Below are 23,212 nucleotides of genomic sequence, written 5' to 3' on the forward strand. Positions count from 1 at the left end.
TATCAATTTGGAAAATGTTTCCGTCAGTGTAGAACAGAAAGAGGCGATATGGAACATTGTGATTTTGTTTTTGACTCCTAGCAAGGAGCAACTGAATCGTTTATTTTGGTTGTTTCGCTTTTAACTGCCTTGATGCGGGATCAGAACGTGAAGCTAAACGATTTGCAGGTCAGCTGTCTAATGGTCGTCCATTTTTGAACATTGCTGACAACAGCTGTTTCATATTTTCGCGACAGCAATCCGCGCGAACGTTTTAACTTTCGTCCAAGATTTTTTTGTTTCCAAACAGCCGATCAAAAAAATTCGATTTAATTCGAAAATTCTATGTCCCTAGAGCCCTTCGTTTCTCGTGCCAAGGTCGCACCGGCTGAGAGAAGCGAAAAGGGCAATGGGGACGAGAATGGGTTTTGATGGGAGACTGGGAAGTAGAGAATTCTGCAAATAGAAAGGATTTGGAAATTTCCAGCACGTACGTTCTAAACGAAAAGAGAGAAATATACCGCTCTGAACTGACACACTACGATTCCGAATGGATTTTCCTGAAATCCACTGTTCAATTTGACTTTGAACTGAAATCTCTGGATTTCATTTTTTGATCATTTTTAAGTATTATTCTCTATTCAAATCGAGGGAATCGCAATTTTAGAAAAGACCCTTGGGAGATGGAGTGATTGTCAATCGAAGGTGAGAGAAAGGAAAAACTCGACACATGTTGAGCATCTCAGGGACAAGACAATTTTCTTTTCGTGCATGGAGCAGCTTGCAGCAAGTGTCGAGTAAATAAACAGACCTAAGCAAATAATCAGACCTAATGAGAAATAAGGTCTTGGTCTGAGCTTTTGGAGCAAAAACCTGGCTGTATCTAATAAAACGATTAAATTTCATGTGGGAGTCCCTCTGGGTTAATAACAAGAAACGAAAGATACACCTGACTAACGACGAGGAAATATAGGTATTCCTTTACCTGTGCTCAAACTAACCGAAAGGTTCTGTAAGACCAGATATTCTCCTAAATAGTCTCGTAACTGCCTTTCATATCGTCTGAAAACTATTTCGTGCGAGAAGTTTAGTTTCAATCACCACGTTCTTTTCTAATAATTAGTCTGCGTGAAAATCCCATTGAAAGGACTTTAAAAAGCAGTAAAAACACTTGGAAGATATTTCTCTCCTCTGGTCATAGCTCTCGTTGTTCTTATGGTTAAAGACTCCACTGTTACTAGCTACATTTGAAACCAAAAACCTAAGCCATACACGGCGTCTTTGCTGATTAATTAAGTGCCATAAAAAGATTTTAAGAGGACTAGTTCCCCCTTTTTAGAGGGTATTTCACTTGTGCAGTTCATTTTATGTGAGTTTATAGTGAGTTTAGCTGTCTCTGCTCCGAACTTGTGGCCTGAACCAGTCACTGAACCTTTATTTTGCAGCTCAAAAGTTGTTAGGTTTTGACGGCGTCGGCGAAACACGATGAGCAGGACGGCGCTCACGATAGCGAAGGCCAAGAGAGCGCAGACAGCCACAACGGCGATCATATAGGAAGGCAAAGGTGCCTTTTCATCCTTGCCAGCAGCAGCTTCTGATTCTATAAAATAAGGAAATGTCATGTCAGAAATTAGTTAACATCTCACTTTGATTGCAAAAGCCACATTTTAGATATCAATATATTCAGCTTGGTGTAGCTATAGCGCAGCTTGGGCTGGAGGACACAAAGAAAAAAATAGAACAGTCGTAGCGGAGCCCCATACTCATATAGGAAAGAAAAGGAAACCTATGAATTGATTTTCACATGGTTATCATGGCTAGCGGTACTGCTCGTGGGCGCGTACACACGACAGAGTCGTGCAAGATTGCGGCTAATCTCCAACTAATAGGTTGACGGAGACATATTGGACATCCATGTTATGATCAATTGACGCCTATCAAAACAAGGTATTCACTGACCAGTATCACGTGAGCATATCGCGGGCCCAAGTTTAGGGTTTGCTGTAATCAGGCCCGGTTTGTTCGGAAGCCGGTTTAAGCTAACCCCGGATTAAAAGTTCACCGAAGTATAAAATTTTTCCTGTATACAAATGTTTTTCACTGCTTTTGTTTTGTATAGTTTGAGGTTATTCAAACCGGCTCAAATTAGAAGGCCAAACAATATAAACAGAAAACCTCACCGCCTCAGATCAAAATTCTCGCCATGATCCTGGATTAGCTTAATCGGGCTTTGAACAACCCGGCCCACGAGCTCTGCTTTTAGGCTTGGCTAAATCTATATGTTATTCGTATACCGTGATATTCGTCCAAGGGAAACGAAAATTGTTTCTAGTTACCAAGAGTTCGAGAAATAGGAGGTAAGTTACCGAGTGTTCCAGTGAGGAAATGGGTTTAGGGAAATACCGTTTGACTTATCAGATGGTCGAGAATGTGGACAAAATCGCCCGTTTTCAACCAATGTTTTATTTATGTTTTGATTGATTGATTGACTGACTGACTGACTTACTGATTGATTGATTAATTGATTGATTGATTAATTGATCGATCGATCGATTGATCGATCGATCGATCGATCGATTGATTGATTGATTGATTGATTGATTGATTATTCTATCGACCTGATAAAGCTTGCCAAGTTGAGCACAGGAGTTCTTTAAGCACAAACCTTGATCGGGATCTCGGACCTAGAATAGTCCAGCTGTCACGTAAAATTCTGTTTGCTGGATTTCCTTAAGAGTTTCACGTCTCTTTCGATCCAGTGAACCGCAGGCAGCGCATTCAGTTCGGCAGACGGATAACTTATTACTTTGCAGGCAAACAATGACAGTGGCCTTGAAGTAAACCTTATCACTGGCTGTTTGGCCAGGGTATCGGAAAATATCAAAATAAAATCTGTCACTAGAGTCGCTGTCGTACGTGGTGGATGTAATAATGGGCGAAACCTCACGGCTAAGTAAAGAAAGCAGAGCCGTTAGAACACTTCAAAGGTTATTAAATTTATTTATATAAATTAAACCCTGTTAACTACGTATTTGAAGAAATTATTGCTTGAAGAAAAATAGCTACTACGTTTTATTTCGATCGTCACCAAAGGTTCCTCTGATGAAACGTTGCAAGACAACCCAAATGTTGGGTTTCGGGAAAGTAAAGCCGCGTGGACTGTCCACGTGAGCGAAATCCGCGTGACTTGATTGGCTATCTACAAATAACTTGAAAAGGATTACCACAGGAGTAAGACTTGGAGGAAGGATTAACTTTCTTACACGTACTCTTCATGTTCTCTTGGAATCGTTTAATCTGAATTAAGAACGCTAGCAAAAATAGACAAATGTTATGAACAGACTATACTAACCCGTTAGTGATCAATGTCTCTTCTCCTACAGGACTGTTCAGTCAGAATCGACAGTGACCAGTCGCAAATGAGGATCCAGACCTCGTGGAAAATCCCCAGTACCGGTCACCTTTAGCTTGCCGTAAACATTCGTTCTTAGGTCAAGGACGCCGCTTAAAGTAGCATTAGTACCGGCGTCGTGAATGGTGAAGGTAATTGCGAAATCATCAACAGCTGAAAAGAAAGAACATCTTCAGAATTCATGGCCTAAAAAATAAACGGCTTACAGTTAAATTGTAGCTTCTGATATGTAAGATCTTTCTCGACAACGGACAACCTGTGCAAAGCAAGTTTGTTTATTAAAGATTGCTGTTACAACTCTGCTTTTGAGCTGGTGTATTACTTGTCGATCGAGGTCGCGAGGTTTCAAAATAACTACAGTGGAATCCCGGTTTCTCGAACCCTCATTTTTCGAACCTCCCGATAACTCGAACCAAAGGCCGTTTCCTCTCCACAGTCAAACATTGTAGTTTTACGCCCCATTTCGCAAACTATCCGATTTTTCGAAACAATTTTCGTTTCCCATGGAGGTTCAAAAAATCGGGATACCACAATATTGTCGGAATGATAATAGTTTCAATAGACGCAAGAATTGTGAACGTTTTTGTTTTTGCTGCTATTTGAATGCGTTTATACAACACTGACGCTTTCGGGCATTGTCTAATTTTTTCGGCCAATAAGGTCACCGCCCTCCCAATCCGAAGGTGCCCGTACGCCTATGGATGGAATTTTATGCGCCGGGACTGGGATCTGGCTCGAGTCTGGATGGTAGAAAAATCTGGGGCTCCATGGGCCGGAAAATAGTTTTATAGCAATTACTAGGTCTTGTGCTTAATGAAACCGTTAAAAGATGTTATTAACTTACGACAATTTTTTGCTACTCGTTTCCATTGCATGTCCAAGGACTCTCAAGAATCTCAAGAGGAAAAAGCGACGTTTCGAGTCGTCTCGCACGTAAAACTCAGGTTATAAAAATTTTATCACTTCCAGGCTGTCGGTCCCGTCTCGATCATTGAGGATGATTGAAAAAGCGTCCAGAATCCGTTCGTCGTCCCCGATCGTTCCCACTGACGGAGAGCCTGGAACAGCATAAACATTTTATGGCAGTCCGTGGATCCTGAGCACAATCGTTTTAAAATTACGTTTTGCAAATGGTCAGAGATGTTAAATACTGTATTATATGAATATCAGACAATCTCTTACACACTTTTCAACTCCCCCAAGTGAAAATTCTGGCCTATGTGATGCCAAGTCGGGAGAAAACACGGACTTCGTTTGAGATATAAAGCAAGTGGAAAGCTAGTCTGATATTGAAAAATTGGCGCGCATAAATCAGGATGGTCTCCGCCGGAGTTTTTAGCTTAAAATATCAAAGATGAATCAACGGAGACAAGCTATCCTCGTAATATTTTGTTTAAGTGAATTCGTTTCGTTAATAATTCCAAATGTTGCCAACATTTTCACAAAACGTAACTCTTCAAGAGGCATTTGAAACCGCCGCGCAGATAAACGAAGAGCTAAACTGGAACGGAATTCGATGGCGTATTTTGCAAACTTCTAATCGATAAATTTTATTCATTCTTTCGCTAAACGTAGTAAATCGGTAGAGAAAATGATCCATTAAAAGAAAAACAGTGGTCACCGAACGCCCAAGATCGTTAAATCCAGGCAAAGCTATAGCAACGGCCATCTTCCCTATCATTGTTCATTTTATTACTTAGCGCGCGCTCGATGCATGACGTGGCGTGTGAATTTGCGTGCGCAGTAAGGATCCGTAGGACGATACACACGAGGGGGTTTTCTCCTGGGTTTTTCTCCAGGGGCACGTTCCGGGAGCAAAGCTCCTCCTTGTGTACCAACGATTTCATGGGCTTAATTCATTCTCGGGCGCAGAATTTCCACCCTGCAAAATGCTCCACAACATTTAACCGGTTAAATATTTGGGAGCAAGATCCCGGGGAAAATTGAACAAACTTTACTTGAAAACGCTCCCTTGTGTGTACCATAATATGGAGCAAGCTCCCGCACTATGCTCCCCACTCTGTACTAGTCGTGCAAATTGACCCTGGACCATGCTCCTGGAGCAAAACCCCTCGTGTATATCGGCCTTATCGGCCCTGGTCAAAGACGTTTAATGGTACAAAAAACATTTATTAGTTATATGTCTGAAGACATGAATGACAATGGAACCAAATTTAGCACACAGTTAGGTTTTAACGTACTGAACATTTTGAAGTAGAATTGGTGCTTCTGACAGGTCACGTAACATGCCACGTGGCGTTGAGCGGAAAATAGCCATTATTTGAGGAATTGGTGGCGGTTTTTAGTAATGTTGTCCCACAAAAACGCATTCTAGGTGCAGGTCAATTATTTCCATCCTCACGCGTTTGGAATGACCGTCTCTCTTATCGCAGAAACATTTTATAGGGTTAAAGGTCGTTTTTCTTAAAAAATTCGACTACTGATCATTTACATCTTCTAAAAACGAACCAAGGAAGATCATTCCAAACGTAGCAAGGTAGATAATTTTAAGTTAAAATTTTAAAAATAGTTACTAATCAAAATGGCCACAAATCTGTTACCTTTGTAATGTACAGCTTGATTTCATCGATAATTTGTTGGAAAACTGTTGTTAACCTCAACAGTTTTTATTCATTAAATTTGCAGAAAAGTTTGTCGGGCGTTGGTTAATTAGCGTTCGCACTGTAAATTTGCATCGATAACGCTCATTTATTGATCAATAAAATTAAATTTCGCCACCAATTTGCCGATTTACCAAATTTTAAGAAAATGATCACGATCTTAATTTTTGCATGCTTTTTTTCGGCTCACTGAACCTGCGTGAATTTTTTTTTCGGCAGTGGTCGTGTGCAGGAAGATAAGAATTAACAACCAAAAATTAAAGAGTGGGTAGATCACAGTAACCAGATCAATTTTAGCTCTTTGACTTGAAAAAAATAGTAGCTTTGAACAACCTCAAAATGTCTGCGCGGCAAAAGTTCTAAAACTCTTTGACTTGAAAGAAATAGTGGCTTCTAACAACCTCTGCGCGGCAAAAGCCTTAAAATGATTCCATACATCCGGAGTAAAATTGTGATTATTTTTATTTGGATCAGACAGAGTATTCAAAAATTACATCAGGCTCGAATTTCTTGGCACTGAAAATGTACATCGTCGTTTTACGTTGTTAATTGTCTTAACGATGAGCTATTACAGTTATCTACAAGTGTCAACAGCCTAAGATTACTGCTGCAATTTAAGTCGTGCATCTGCTTTTCATGTCAAGAAAACAGGCGTTATTCCTTCGCAAGTTAATTACTAATTAATTACAACACCCATCCGACCTTAATCCAGGGGACGCGGTCGTTTAGGGGGCACTTCTCGCTGTCATGGAAGTTCCACTTCATAAACCGGGGAGGTACGGTAGCCTCTTGGCCAGTGCGTTGGATTCAGGATCGAGCGGTCCAGGTTCGAGCCCTGGCTGGGAACATAGTGTTGTGTTCTTGGGCAAGACACTTTACTCTCACAGTGAGGCGAATTTAATGCTGGCTGTAGCCCTGCGACGGACTAGTATCCCATACAGGAGGAAGTAGAAATACTCCTGGTCGCTTAGTGATCCAGAAAGTGGGATAAGATCCGGGTGCATGGGCCTCAAGTGCACTTAGTTTTAGCCTGCGAACAGGCTCATAGCGAGGACGGAAAAAAAAAATTTCGGTGAGCGAAGCGTACCGACGAGAGCGAAACTGAAGAATTCGGAGAGCGAAACGATCGGGACTTCGTTCGCGCTCGCCGGGAGCCTGTTCGCAGGTGTTACGAAAAATTGTCTAAGTCTAGTTCTAGAACAATCTAGAACCTGAAGTCATTCAGCCGTGACCAATTTGTATAAGGACATTCCAGAACATTCTAATCCTTATGTCATTACTCAGATTAGAAACTGTGTCAAACTACTTAATTTAGTTCCAAATAGAAGTTTCTAGAACTTTAAGCCTCATGTATATTAGAGCGAGAGGTTCTGCTGTAAGAGAGATTGATTCAAATTTGAAGAAGCTTAGTGCTGTAAATTCGTGAAGTTATCTTACGGAAATAAATCAGTTTGTTGCTGTTACCGGCGATCCTGAGTTCTGTCTGGAAACAACCCTGCTCTACAACGATACTCGTAACAGCAGGCTAACTTAATTTTATTTGTGCAGTCTTTGCAATTGCTATGATAGGATGTACAACATAAGAAACTTGTTTACGTTCATCAAGAAGACATTAAAAACTTCAATTCCAATTCATTAAGACATCTTTGGTGCAGACTGATCCGGCAGCATTACTGCTGGCTTCAAGGCTCCACTCGTCGAAGGTCATTCAATCCTGCACATTCAGCGAGGCATGTTTCCACTAAGCTCTCTCTTCGAGCAGCGCCTTCATTGCAAACTTGGCAGCGGTAGCTTTAGCTATTTTGAAGTTGGCTCCCTTACCCACGAACTGTCCCCAGTGCACGCGCAGCGTACAAGAGATCTTTCCATCGGGAAGCTTCTCCGCTTTACTACGAAAGAATAAAAAACAAACTACATGTCAAACTGAAGAAGTAAGAATTAATCTGTAGCCGAACAATCAGGAAACAAACGGTTGCCAACTGATAAGTTTTGAATTTAATATTGACAACGTTTTGACATCTACCTGACAATATTCGGATGGTTTCGTATTAAACTTTATATAATAATCAAATAAATGCGCGCGCTCTGATTGGTCAATCAGCCATGGTCTATTGTGCCAGTAAACTCATGGTTTTTCGCGTGTCTTCTGAATTATTATATAAAAGCAATAGACCACAAGTTTCTATGGTTTAAAGGCATGATAAACCACTTGGGATGTGGGCAGAACACTCGAAGAATTCGTAGATCACTTGCCTGCGGCTCGTGATTCAGGAATTCTTCTCGTGTTCGTCCAATATCCCGCGTGGTTTATCAGCCTATAAACCATAAAAACTTGTGGTCTATTGCTTAAAGAAAATCGATTGAAATCTCTATGGAAGGCAGAGATGTCAATTCTTCAATTGCCAGAACGCAAATGTGGAGTCTGACAACTTTTCCCTTCTTAGTTTTCGTATTTTGATTGGTCATTTGAAAAGGAAGCCATCGAGGTGTTCTAAAAAAGATGTCGCAGTTGTCAAAGATTAAGGGACAGACCATTATTTCTTTGAGGGGGAAGGGGGAGGGGGTCGGCAATTCCACAAAAAAAATTCCTGCACAGCAAAAAGGTCTGGAAAAAATCGAGTAAGTGCTTTTTACTAACCACAAGCTACTGCCCACCAAAAAAATATCATGCACAATCTAAAGGTGAGCAAATAAATTCATATCCAGAAAATTACCCAACCTCTTCCCTCCCTCCCCCCACCCACCCCTTCAAAAAGTGGTCCGTCCCAAATCAAATTTTTAAGTTGCTAGCCCCAATCCCTTCTGGTCTGAAATGCCTCGCCTCATACTCCCTCCCTGAGTTCCAGAATAAAACAGACTGCACGCAGCCGATGATGGAATCCAGCTAATAAAGGTAAAATAACACTACATGAAAACAAAAGCGATGACTCCAGAACAGTGTCGCAGACCTACCCAAAATCAGCATTTTCATCTTCCTCATGAACACGCCTAATGGGATTGAGCGGTATGTTCACTGAATAGTGATCTGAAAGGACAACAATAACACATCAGATTCAGTTTACTTCAAGTTATTAGCTTGCGTAGCTGGCGAGATTCGCGAGCGAGTGAGTTTTGGCGATGGAGCTGCCATTTTGTTCCCTTGCGGGGAAGAGGCCGCGAGTGAAGTTCAACTCGACTCCTCACCAATCCCCTCGCAGCTTCGCCTCTCGCGTTCAGAAACAAAGGGACTCGAGCGCAACATCACGCCAGGTACGCGGGCTACAAGTTATGGCGGAGTTCTCTATTCCAGATATGTGGGCCATTGTCTTTAGTTGCCTGGTTCTCTTTTAAAAACTCGGATGGCAACACTTGCAAGCAAATGAAATAGTGCGCTATTTCAAGAACTTTCAGGACTTTGGATCAAGGGCTGCAAAGTTGGAAATCATTGTGATTTAAATTAAAGACATTTGTTTGGACAAATCACCCTGGCCTTCCATAAGAACATAACTGAAGTGAAAACTCCATAAAATGATTCATCGGTTTTAACCAAATCGTTAAGATAAATTTCTGTCAACTGTTTCTGAAGGGTAAACCATTTGACTTTTGAAGGGGAGGGGGCGGGTGATTTGGTAGAGGCACGATTTTTTTTAACCCTTTTATGCACTTGGCAATTTATTTTCTCGGGATGTGTGTATGCCTTACATTTTCTTCTCCGTGCAACATGCTTTTTCTCGGCACGTTAAACCTGGGTGAATTTTTTATCGGCAGTGGTCGAGTGCATGAATCTTTCGTCGAAATGGAGTGAACTGTACAAAAAAAATGATGGCCACATGTTACCCATGTTTCCTTGCGGACTTACCAATGTAAGGTTTCATCATGCGGTAATACACGCCCCAGATCTTGGTCAAATTCATGCCGCTGTCCAAAAACACCGCACCAGCCACGGATTCAAAGATGTCGCCCAGAACTTTAGGCGCCTCAATTCCTTCCTCGTCTTCTTGTGAGACAAATATAAATGGGTCTGTAGTGACCTGCGTAGCCAACAGCAAGGACACATGATTGTTACAGAGTGTACATTATTTCCGGTGGGGGACGTACTCCTTGTGATTTTTTGTTAGGGTGGCGGGGGGAGGGTACAGAAGGTACAGCTATACCCAATACCATTAACAAAACGACCTATTTTCACCGATACCAACGTTTGCGTTGCTTAAATAAAGCACTCACCAGAAAGCGAGACCGAGTAATCTTAGCCAATCATCATCGTATAAATACTCTTAAGGGAGCGTCTAAATCACGCAATTCAGGGAATTTCCGTGTATTTAAGTCACGCAAGTCACAATAACTATGGTCTCCTCGCTAGTAGCCTGCGTTTATCTGCCCCAATTGTTCTGAGGGGAGGAGCCAGATGTACACAGGCTACGCACTAGCTATTGCTTGGATCTTCATGCAACACTGTCCTTCGAATAACAGCTAGAAAGGAAACGACAACCGAAAGTAACACAATGCCCTTTTCACGGTTGTCATTCCTCATTTGCATTACATTATAATCCAACATGTACGAGAGGTAATTTTGGGCAAGTTTGCAGTTTTCTTCCTAAATTGCCTCGCATCCACGCTGGATTACATTGCAATGCAAATGAAAAAAGGCAACCGTGGAAGGCGGATATTAAAGGAACTACGTCACGGTTCGCGCATCTTGAAAAGTTTGGCTTAAATTTTTCAAGTTCGTTTTTTGTAATCCGTGTTAATCTTCTCCATCCTTAACCATCCTTGTTTCTTTATGGTTTGTTATTACCTCTTTGGTGTTTTTCTATCTTAGTTAACTACTCTTTTTCTTTCAATTGAAAGGTAGTTTTGTACTTGGCTAAAATAGACTGAGCACCTTTGACTTCTTCCTACCGTATGAGAGTGACCATGTTGTTCTTTCTTCTCTTCAGCATCATCGTCCAGTCTGTTTATAAAATTCTCCACAGTTTTGAACCACTGCGGAGACATCTGCTTGAGATACTTGTGGTAGTCGTTCTTGACAGCAATGGCTGCAAAGATGTTGTTATTCACCAAGGCCTGTCGAATGTCCGTCAGCTGACCGGGTGTTAATTTGGCGTGACGGAAGTATAAGTGCTGCGTGACCAGGAAGTCCAATAGAGCATCCCCAAGGAACTCCAGTCTCTGATAAGATGTGGTGATGCGATTTGGGTGATAAGAAGCGTGTGTTAGGGCCTCTAGCAAATGCAGTTTTGAGTGGAAAGAGTACTTAATGGAGTCTTTTTCAAAATTCTCCAAGCCAGAGATCATTCTAGACATCAGGTCTCCTCTATCCTGTTGTCTTGGTGCATTTGTCTGATCAGGCCAAAATCTGGCGTAACAACCCGGGCTGGTATTCTCTGCAAACGGATTAGAATCGTCATGGGCATCACCTTCAGGTAGAACTTTAAGACCGAGAAAGCTCATGAATTTAAGCGCACCGAGATAACCACAAGATATCAGATACGCTCCGATGAGGGCTTCAACACTGTCTGCTACAGACTTGTCTCCTATGGTCTGTGTGTTACATTTCTGGCGAGCACGCTCAGTAGCATTTAACTTTCTCTCCTCTCCATTGCCACCAAGGTTCACCTGCTTGGTGTCTGACGCCTGGGAGACTTCCTTGCCGACCTCCGACCTCAACGTCCTTCTATTCGCTCTGTAAGCAGCGCTCCGCTCTTGCACGTCATCAATTTCCATTTCCACCTCTCCAGCTCCGGTTGTTTCGTTGTCGACCTCCATTGCTGCATCTGCTGTGGTGGTGTCGCTGTCCTGTGGAATATAGCCGAACTGACATCCCGTGGGGCACCACACATCACGGGCGAGCTGTGTGCTTTGAAGATACTCAGCTAAGGATTTCTTGGCCGCCGCACGAAACAGGGCCAAATTACTGATCTGGTTTTTCTTTCGATGCGTCAGTTTTCCCTCGTCTTTGTCTTTGTAGGTGCAGAAGAGATGAAGCGACACGGCAAGCTTTAAAAATGCGTCTCCGAGCATCTCAAGCCTCTCAAGGTTAATCGCATCTCCGCTGTGGGTGGTGGTCAGAGCCTGAAGGACGAGGGCAGAGTTAGGGTGATCATCAGACTCACGGCTTCCACGAAACATCGACTTGAGATCGGAATAAAGTCCCAGGAACTCTTCGTCTGTGCCGTCATCTTCAATTTCCATGAATTCGTCTTCTCTTCCACTGCGTTGATCAGTACCAAGTAATTTCTTTTCATCGTTAGCATCATCAGCACCGATTGACGGTAGATTTGATTCATCTTTGTCGTCCCGCTCACCAGCAACCATAGCTTTGACATCAGCAACGAGTAGAAGCGAGCTAACACGCTGAAGAATTGAAGGCAGAATCTGAGCCGCGCAGAGAAGAGAGGAACGTACTGGTAACACGTCACACAGTTCTGGAATAAGGATAACATCGCGTTTGCTTTTGCCTGTTAGTTTTCTGTCCACCAAGAAATTCACTCGACCAGAAATCTCTCTCGCTTCGAAGAGAGGCTGTTCCATGTTTGTGACGCATGCTCCATACATTTGCCGGAAGTACTGCTCATAAGTTGTGCCTTTGGACTTGTCCGGGAACGGTGACAATGGATTGAGGTCAAACCGTACCATTAAAACAGCATATCGCTGCCGATCTTTGACGTAATTCTTTCTAACCACCAAGTCTTCTTCAATGGCGACATTCCTCTGAAGCTCTTCTCTCATGCGATCAAAGTCAATTCTCCTTCCGTCTTCTCCCTTCACCAGCACGATGAAATAACCATCCGCGCTTTCAGGTTTTATTTCGACAGGAACGCGTAGAACTTGGGTGAAGAGGTGGCAGTGAAACTTGCGCACAGTAGCAAAGTCTACCTTGTTCTTGGCTAATGGTGTGGGAGATTGTTCGCAGCTTAGCGATACCGTGACTTCTCCATAATCAGGATAGAGTTTGAATGGTCGCACCTGCAGATTCAAATAAATGAAGTAACATTTTTACAAAAAGATAAGTAACTTGCAAAAAAGATAAGTAACTTGCCAAAGTGTCTTACTTTAAAGGACAGCAGTTTTGGCCGTTTTGAGCGCTCTTCAATTGAGTATCATAAAACCAAAGTAATCACTCCAGCCAATCACAAAGGACACAGAAAATCCACCGAACCAATCAAAACTCGTAGTAATTACATGTGGCGGACGCGAAGCGCGGGAAAACGTGTGCGAACGTGTTACGATTGGTTTTGGGTTTGCTTCTGATTGGTTAAAAAGGTGGCACGAGTTTTTTTAAGCCAATTGTGTAGCGTGGTGATACAAAACCAATTACTTTTCGACATTCAAATGAAAACCGCTCTAAATGGAACAAATAATTCTTACGATTATAATGCCAGTTTCACTGATATGAAACTAGAAGACAGTCCAGTACTAACCGTTGGAAGACGTTTATTTGTCAGCATGCCGAACCTACAAGTGTGATCCCGGAACATTGCTTCGCTGACAACCAGCTCCTGGGGCCTGGTGAGATTGGTGATGCGTATGGTGATCACCGTGAGGAAATGGGGCTGACCCTTCTGCACCAAGCTGCCGATGAATACCTCAGGGATCTGGGTAGAAGAAAAATGTCAGATATTTTCCTTAGGAGGGAGTGTAGGGGAAAGGAGGGGGTGAAGTTTCTCAGCATTTTTATGAAAGTGAATGGCGGAAAGTCTGTCTAAAATGCTTCTGATTTATTTTTCTATTTCCTTACCAAAATTAACGTTTGAGAAACATTTTTCTGTTTGCGAAAACCAAACACTCAGACTAAGGACCTTTCTCTCAGTCCACCTTAAAGGAAAAGGTGGTGTTTAGCCGGCCTTCGGAAAGGCTTCGGAAAAACACAAAAACGTTTGGCTTTACATTCTATCAACGAGAGGGGAGCCCCCTCTTCTAAGGAACGGTAACACCAAGCCAAATGAGCAAAACCTAAAACAAGATTTTAAACTCCTGGCATATTCGGAAATGATGCCTCCTGAAGCTCAACACCTAACCTTTCTCCCATAACGTCGCCGTCTTTTCTTCGTTCCTGCTTTAGTTTTCTTTTTCCCTCCAGATTCACTTTCTTCCTCCTCTGACCCACTTTCCTCGTCTGATGATGAACACACAGGTAGTAAGTTATCGTCCAATTCGCCCATCTTGTGAAGCTCTTCGCAGGCATAAAGAGCTGCGGCCATCTTGGCAAGGTTCTTCCTCGGCATTGGTGGACTCTGTTGGGTAAAGATCATTCCTGTTATTGTGCAACCCCGCCTTACGGTCACCTCGTTACTAGGGCCACTTTTTCCAGGCATGGCGAAACGCCCATGCATTTTCTTATAAAAGAAAACCCTGTTAACACGGCCGCCCTGTGATACGCTTAATGGCCACAATCTAAAATCCCAACCGGTATAATCGTTCATAATTTTACCCTGTTAATACGGCCACTCGAAACAGTTATGTTCATCTTTCTGTGGTTAATATTGTATGTACTAATTGAAGTTTCATTTTTTTAAAAACTTGTATCTGCATTCCGATTTTATTTTGAAAAAAAAAACAGTTTTGTAGAAGTGCAATTGTGATGTATATCTATCAAGATGACACTTAAAATATAGACCAGTCATGAAATTTGGCCCTACCCCGTTAATACCGCCACCCTGTTAGTACGGCCAAATTTTCATGGTCCGTTGGTGACCGTGTCAACGGGGTTCCACTTTACAAGGATTTGCTAACAACTTACAGTTTCATTTTCTTGCAAAGGTAGAGGAAAAAAGAAGTCCTCACACACATGACATAAAAGATAGGTCAGTTTGCTAGGGAAGACAGGCCTATACTGTCCATCAGCCAACGAGGCAATACAAAAGGGTTTCAATGGGGCATAGCTCTGGTCAGTAAACAGCTAAAAATAATTCATTTAGTCAGTAAACTGTTAGTTTGTTAGATCTGATGACTCTCATGAGCTGTTGATGACCTCCGTTTGTAAAATAAGTCATGATTGAAAAAAACAAAATCCGGCAGTTTTTAAACTAACGAATTTTGTTCTCCGTGTTGCACAATCAGTATCAGTCCGCTGTGGACTCCTACACGCGATTTTCAAGATCATTATGACCATTAATTTTATAAACAAACAAGCACACTGAACACTACGAACAATTTCTGTAATAATTTGCTCCTGTGGCTAGCCGACCTCGCCAAGCAAAACAATTTCGACTGTAAGCAATTTACATCAAGCTCCCTAGCTTTCTCTTTCACACTCTCTACGTTGCGCTTAAAGTACCTACGTCATCCCGAAAATAAATTCTTGAGCGAAATGTTATTTAGTTCTCTTGGAAAGTCAGCACCCTTTGGCCGTTAAGTACCTCATACGCTAAAAAGTTGATCATCTCTTACACGTTAATCAGTTCATACTTTGTTGTTGTCTGCAGTTACGATAGCAAAAAACGACCGTATCATCAAAGGCTAAAACGTTAACCTCATCGACACCCTCATAAAAAAAGAAGGAACAAATTAGAGGACAACGAAATGTTGAGCTCTGCCTTCCATAACAAATCACATCTTTTCCAAATGAAACAGAAAAAGAGAACAGTGCAAAGCCAGCAATTTATCCCGCAAGAAGTATTTATTGTCGCAAACAGAAAAAAAAAACACGATGTGATGGTGTAGAAGGAGGGAGAAACTTTTCTTGTCATGTCCCTTTTTTAAAAGCCTGCTCGTGCAGTAATTAAGCCATTTTTCACGACATAAAAACTTGGTATCCTCTGAAAAAATTGTCTATCAACTAAGAATTAAAAAAAAACAATTTTTTTTCAAGATGTGATTACCAGGGAGGCTAGTGAAAAAACAGAATCCACAATAAAATTGCAAGTTAAAATGAAAACAGCTGTGCCTTTTTCAATTGCTTTCATGGTGCAAAGAAAAAGACAAAGACCTTTACAACATACCAAGATGGTTTCACGTAGCTGGCAGTTAATGGGCAATTGTAGCTTGCAAGTGTAATAATCTTTTCCACATTCCTCCACTGTGTATACAGGTTTGGGACGGGTAAACTGGTCCCCTGGAAGCTTGGAACAATATCTGAAGACATACAATGGAAACAAAGGGGGTAAGTGGTGGAAACATTTTGCCTAAATGTTATTCAATTATATTTTGGATGGTTTTAGATTTCCCATTATACTTAATATCATATTGTCTTTAAAACTCTATTTTTGTACTGCTAGCACAATGATGCAGGAGGAACTTAATTTTATTTACTAATCATAATTGTGAACTTGTGAAGTTAATAAACATTCAGGGTCAGAGGGTCCCAGCCACCTGAGCTTACTCTGGTTTCTGCAGCATTAAGCAACTAACCGACTAACTCCCCCCTGGATGGGATGCCAGCTCATTGTAAGGTTACCCCCAGCAATAAATTTGCCAGTACCAATTATTACTCTAAAGCTAATTCCTTGAGTGGACAAGATGAATCAACTCAGGTGTGTTGTGATTGGCTACCCAAGTGGGCAAGACGGCACTAAATATTCTTCCCTGCTCGGGATAACCCATGTTTCCCACATTTGAGCAGGTAGTAGCAATAGTGCCAGCTGTGGAGTTAAGCTTCAATACTCAGAAGCCATCTGGCTCATTAAACCTAAAAAGGACTAGAAAAGACTTTCTACAAGAAATGACAACATGATGACCAAGACCAAGAAATCGTCAATCCCAGGGCAGGAAAAAAACCCAGGTCCAATTGCCCAGGGAAAGTTAATATTTAAACATTTTGCTCTTGGGCAAGTGAAAATGGAAGCTTAGTGGTCCAGTGGGCAGGTGAAATTAGTCTCAGTAAAAACTCATGACTGCAAGATGAGCAAGACGCTGAGTTCAACGCAGCATGGATTAATTTAAAACTGATCCAGTTATACTTTGCTTGTGTCCCTTGCATGCCTATTGGGGAAGTAATATTTCATTTTTAGTGGGGGCAACTGAAAACTAAAATGTACTGGCCCACTGGGCAACTGGATTTCCATTTTTTTCCTCCCCTGAATCCTACCTGGATAAGAGAGAAATGCTGCTACTCATGGTAACCCGGGCTCCTCCCCCCTTCAAAGGTATGTACGCAGGTAAGAAGTCCGTGTCCACTGCCTCGTTACATTCCTCATCTGTTGGTTCAGTCCGATCATGACACATTCTCAACAAGGTATTTTCAATTTCTCGCAGCATCTGAAGAAGAAAGTTTGGAAAAAAATTGTAAATGCTCAGCAAATAAAGGGATAAAATTCAATTTAATCAGCAAAAAAATCATTTTTTGGCAACTGAAGAGACTGCTATTGCATTGCCTCTCTTACCCTGCGTACAAATGAGAAATGGAGAATTGATTACACAATAGTAAATTTCTCATAGAAACTGTACTCCTAGGGTACTCCTGGGGTGTAAAGCTATGCAGCCAGTGAGTAATACTTTCTCTTAGTATTAGCTAGTAATCTAAATCAAAAAACTTGCCTCATATTAATCATTTATCATTTAGTCTAACTACCTGAGACTAACAGTAGTTTGCAAAATAATATAGACAAAAATTAGAACGTATTCTTAATTATAATGGCCTGCGTCGCAAGTGTTTCCGCATTGTGGGTGCAGTTTGAGGTGTCTCAGTGCCTAAAATAGGAGGAGGGGAGAAGAAGCCAATCTGCCGAAATTCTAATTTGTGCTGGAATGCTTGCTAAGCAGGCTAGTTAAATTATAACTTATTACCTCCAATTCACCTATTGCTTCCATCTTCAACTTTTCATCTACCAGCATATAGTATCTAGAATCTTTCGCACGAGCTCTGCCTTTAGACTGAACATAGGAACGAAAATTCTTCGGGAAATCAAAACGGCAAACTACATTACACTTGGGAATGTCCAGACCCTCCTCGACGACAGAGGTGGCTATCAGCAGATTAAATTCACGTCTTCTGAACTTTCTGAGCACCTCTTCCTGTTTCTTGAAATTCATTTCAGTGTGACTGGAGTAGTTGACTTTCCCTCCTGTTCCATGACCAATCACAAAATCGCTTTTGATGGATGTTAGCTCAGGGTCTAGTTTGGCAGCAATGTTAATCTGTCTGCTAAGCACTAGGGCTGTGTAGCGTCTTTCCACAAACACAATGCCACAGAGCGTATTCTCTTCACCAGAGTCTACAACATAATAAGTGTACTATACAAAAACGCTTTTCAGGGAATGATGTTACACATTACACATTACACCTTCTATTTCTCAACATAGATTTTTCACCCTGGGGGGGGGGGGGGGGGGTACTCCCATATATTGGGTATATAGTCATGTGCCATATGGGACAGGGTATGGTTTTGGAGGCTCGGGATCCTTAAATAGGGTATCATTTTTGCTCCTGTTGGCATTGTGTTCCTGGCGTAATCCTTAGATAGGGTACCTATAGTAAGCTGTCAGTATCAGCTAAAATTCCAGTGCATGAATGCCCAGCTTAATGAAAAACAAAGTCTATTCTTGATGCTTAACTTCAAATGTCACAGAAAAGAAATAGAGCTGATCCATTCACCCCATTCTTACTGGTAGTTTTTGTTTTTCTCTTAAACAGGGTGTCATTTTCGGGTATCAATTCATTTGTTTTGGGTATCAATTTGCTTCATCCTTAAATATGGCCAGGGTTTAAGGCCCTTCGTTGCCCACACGTATCTGAAATTTATGGGAGTACCTCCCACCCCAGAAGTTTTCAATCAAAGGTTGAAGTTGACCTATGTCATTTTACAACCACGATACTATAGAAAGTAATTTAATTTGTCTAAAAATTTTGAATTAAAATTGAAAAAAATTGAACCCTGAGTTAACTTAAAGTTTATTTCTCACCTTTAGATAGTGAATACTTGGACTCTCTTAAGACACTCAAAAGCTTCTGAAGCTTGGGCATGATGTAGCATCGTCCATTGTCTTCACAGTCATCACTGCAGCTGGTAGATGTAAAATTGCGATAGACGCCTTGTAGTTGACGCAGCTGGGAGGCACTAAACTCACAAAACATCCGTCCCTGTTGGCTATCTTGAAACATGCATGCTCTGTCTGAAAAAAATTTACTCCTTAGTTGGTCTCAAGCCCTTGTGTACAAGTGCAAATCAAATATACAACCTTTCTAGTAAAAGTGTACCCATATACCGAAATGGTTAGTTATTTTGAAACAGGTCTACTGCATACAAATGACCCATCAGGCTGGCACTCATCTCCGATTTCTGTAGCATGAAACAACTAGGAGAATTTTCTGCTTCCCCCTGGATGGGATGCTAGTCCATCACAGGGTTAACCACAGAAAATTCTCTGGTACCCATTTATACAGCTGGATGGAGAGAGGCCCTGTGAGAGTAAAGTGTCTTGCCCAAGAACACAACACAATGTCCCAGATTGGGGCTTGAACCTGGACCACTCTATCTGGAGTCAAGCAAACTAACCATGAGGCTACTGTGCCTTAACCTGAAATATATATCATAGGAATGTAAAACATGAATTTTAATACCACTGCATACTTCTTAACAAACAGGTATTACTCTTGACTAAGCATGGTGGCCTCATGGTTAATGTACTCAACTCCAGATCGAGCGGTCCAGGTTGAAGCCCTGGTCGGGGACATTGCGTTGTTTTCTTGGGCAAGACACTTTACTCTCACAATACCTCTCTCTACCCAGGTTTACAAATGGGTACCAGCGAATTTAATGCTGGAGATAAACTGCGATGGACTTGCATCCCATCTGGGTGGGGGAATAGAAATATTCTTAGTCGCTTCATGCTACTGAAACCGGGATAAGCTCTGGCCTGATAGGCCACTTGGCTTGTATAAAGACTTAACCTTTACCATTACATGATAGTGGGGTAGAGAGTCTAAAGTAAAAACAACTCGTTGTTAAGGGAACTGGAGCAAAGGCAGGCACTTTAGTGCACCAACAGGTGGTAGGGGGCAAGGTCATGAATATTTTAGGTCCTTGCATTATTTACCAATGTGTGGTGTCAGAAAATATCCATGTCCACCCTAAAAAGGGTTTTTCAAAATTTCAAGTGGAAGGAGGGTCTCAAGGACCAAAAATTTTTAAAGGAGAGTTTGAACCAAAAGTGGAATTTCTGGAGGCATGGGGTTTCCAAGCTAAAAGTCTCTCCATGCGAGGGGTACTATACCTAGGTCCTTGATTAGGTATCCTGCCACTTGGCAAGCAGCCCAAGGACCCAGTTCTTGTAAGGTGTCTTGGCATTCCCTGAGAGCAAACTTCGCATACCAATGTGCATTCTTCACCAAGACATCTCTGGCTGACACTCGACAGTCACCAAGAAAATCAATGCCTGGTCGCAAAACATCCGTTAGGATTGTTATCAATAAGTTTGTGTCATCGTCAACAGCTCGATTTGAGAAAGTTAAAACTTCTTCCTTGGGTTTAGCGGCAAATTTCTCAACATCTTCATCATGACTTGTTTCACATGTTGACCTCAGGGTTTTTTCCAGTTCTCTTATTTCTGATTCAATTTTGTACGGTTTTACTTTTCCATTCACTATGGATGCAGTTAAGCCCATCACCTTGGGGTGTGCCTCTCTCCGGCAGCAATCAAAGAACTGCATTATTTGCTTGTATGGATCATTTTTCTTAGCATGGTGGCATTCATCAAAGATCAATAGATTCACTTGAGACAGACGGACATAACCGTGGCACAGGAGGTCGACAAATATCTGTGCAGTCATGACTAGCACATTGCTTTCGTTAAACTCTCTTTCCCATGTAGGTTTGTCCCAGAAATCCACTCCCATCTCTCCAACATAATGCTTTACCTTCAGGTCAGTGTGCTTCTCAATCGCCTTGGCTTGCTGGCTAGCAAGAGGAACTGAAAACAAAAACAAATAGATAAAGGCTAACTTAATATTTATTTTCGACTTCTGAAAAGGCTGGTGAGTTTGTTCTTCCAATGACAGAAATCGGCGTCAAAGAAGACTTAGACAAACAAATAGCTCAAAATGAAATAAACGTGGGATATAGATAACGTCGCGCGCGATTCTTTTCTGTACGCCGGGACCCAAAGGTACTGAGAATGACATGTTATATCCTGGATGACCCAATCGAGGTCTAAGTACAAGAGTTAGGTACCAGTCAATCAATAAGCCAATCGATCCGGGTTTGAAGTTGTACTTTGAATTTTTATTTTTTTCACTTTGCTTATGTACCATAAATCTAAGCTCCGACATAAAGTCCGCTCCCACAAAAACCGGCATTGTTGTGTGCAAAAACGCCCTTACCGACTCCCCCTACATTAAACATAACCCCCCGAACATTAATTTTGCTCAAACATAAACAAAAGTCTCGTACCTGTATTTACAAGGAAAAAGGTTCTTTTCCCCCCTTTCTTGTATGTTCCTCTAACTTCGTGAGCAAGTTCTTTTATGAGCATTACGCTGATAAACGTCTTTCCAGTTCCCGTGCCCAAACAAACGATTGTGTTTCTTTCCTTGGCTCGTTCCAATAGCTCTACTTGATAAGGCCGCGCCAAAAATTTTTCTTCCTGTTCTTGCTCGGTTTCCCTTTCGATGATTGTTTCACTTTCCTCTTCTTCCATAATTGCCGCTTTATTCTATCCTGAACGATGTTCCGAAGAGACGGCCGTACTTTTACGAGTTCCGATACAATCAACGTAACGCGGAAATCTTGAACCAAGATCGTATAAAAAATGTTAAAATTACGCCTATGATCGGCGATCGGCAGTCTGGAATATTATCAAGCCACAGGGGTTAAGATTCTTGCCTTTTTCACCTTCTCATTCCATGAAACATCAATATTTCCTTCGAAGATCGAGCGAACTTCGGAGTCATCCAAGGGTTGAACAAAAATGCTTCGCTAAGCGAAATTCTACTCAGTATGACATCATTCGTTTTCCGAGAAATTTCCAGCCCTTTGACAAACATTTCCGAGAAAACACTGAATGGCTCGCGAAACAAAGGCTCCGATGGAAACAATATTTATGATCACATGCACAATATTTGTACACGTGTTCATTTTTGGTTGCAACATTTGTCCAAACCATTGTCACGCTAAAAGTAAGTCACGCTCTAACTGGCCAGATACATTTGGTCTGCCAACGTATTTCATATACTTTATCATTTTACATTCCATTTTTTATCCGTCGAAGGCTGACGATTGACAGCCGAAATCTCACGTTCTTTTTTGAAATTTTTTAGCCAGCGAACTTTTTAATCTTATTTTGATTTTGTAAAGTCGTTCAATAGCCCTATTAACGGTTTATAAATTTTCTCGTTTGCATTTCAATATATATATATATATACGAGGTCGTATACGGCCGAGGTCGTGAAAATACTGCCCTGGGCCTGCGGCCCAGGGCAGCATTTTCAAGCCCGAGGTCACAGTTTTTCACCATACGGACCGACCCTAAACCGGTAAATAACATGTTTATTTTTTTTTCCTGCAGTAAATTGGTTTTACAGATTACAAACGGGTTTACGCAGCTCTTGTCATTGAATCGGCTTGCGCGCCGTCTACTAACGATTTGTAAAAAATCTTGTCAACGAGCGAGTAACTCAGATAGTAGACAAAGAAAGATGTACATGTATTAAAAAAACAGATTTTTTTCGAGCTACTTTGTGTTAGTTACATTTATTTCACCAGTTAAGTTCTCCAAAATTGTTTTTGCGGTGTGAAATTTCGTGCGAAGTTTGAAGTTTTACTACAAAAATAAGCTCTGTCAGTCGTTGCTTTTAAAATCACTTTGTCACTTTTCTACCGTAAATTGAATGGTAGAAAGCGAGGAAATTCGTTAAGTGTATTCCAGAGAAATTCTTCTTAATACAGCAACGATCAGAGAGGTAAACTCGACTGAAATTGACTCAAATTTTACGGCGAAAGAAACACAGGATTACGCGCCATTATACAGCGCCAAGCTACAAACAATTAAGCAAACTCTCACAACTTCAAAACACTCACCTGAATTTACTTACAGTGACTTTCCTTGCCATTTTAAAGTGAACAGAGACAAACTTGCGTTGACTAATCGTCGATGGATGTGTAAAAGAGGTAAAAGATTGACGATTACCGCTAACTTTTAAGAGCGAAATTTAGGCAGCGGGAAAAAATCCGGTGGGCCGTATCGTAAAAAGCTGGACCGGTCACGTGCGTATGATTAACCAATCAAATTCGAGGATTTAGGATTCCGGCCCGCTCAGATGCTTGAGAGAAAAATAAAATCTGGTATG

The 23,212-nt window shown here is 41.6% G+C and overlaps 2 protein-coding genes across 2 annotated transcripts; both read right to left on the reverse strand.

The window, feature by feature from the left end:
* Positions 1-1,271: 1,271 nt before the first annotated feature.
* LOC149111382 (uncharacterized) lies at positions 1,272-5,669 on the reverse strand. Its single transcript, XM_089292439.1, has 3 exons — positions 5,593-5,669; positions 2,679-2,928; positions 1,272-1,607 (listed from the first exon to the last, which is right to left on the reverse strand). Exons 1-3 carry the CDS (start codon positions 5,667-5,669, stop codon positions 1,272-1,274), a joined length of 663 nt encoding a protein of 220 aa, XP_089148565.1.
* A 787-nt stretch (positions 5,670-6,456) lies between these two features.
* LOC110056088 (endoribonuclease Dicer-like) lies at positions 6,457-21,962 on the reverse strand. Its single transcript, XM_089291614.1, has 12 exons — positions 21,318-21,962; positions 20,143-20,838; positions 18,832-19,041; positions 17,716-18,143; positions 17,018-17,187; positions 15,933-16,065; positions 14,010-14,225; positions 13,413-13,586; positions 10,891-12,957; positions 9,851-10,022; positions 8,965-9,037; positions 6,457-7,901 (listed from the first exon to the last, which is right to left on the reverse strand). Exons 1-12 carry the CDS (start codon positions 21,562-21,564, stop codon positions 7,754-7,756), a joined length of 4,734 nt encoding a protein of 1,577 aa, XP_089147740.1. The 5' UTR covers positions 21,565-21,962; the 3' UTR covers positions 6,457-7,753.
* Positions 21,963-23,212: the final 1,250 nt, after the last annotated feature.

This window comes from Orbicella faveolata, unplaced genomic scaffold (assembly GCF_042242905.1).
Source record: "Orbicella faveolata isolate gen_17 unplaced genomic scaffold, um_ofav_v1 contig_24, whole genome shotgun sequence".
NCBI lineage: Eukaryota > Metazoa > Cnidaria > Anthozoa > Scleractinia > Merulinidae > Orbicella > Orbicella faveolata.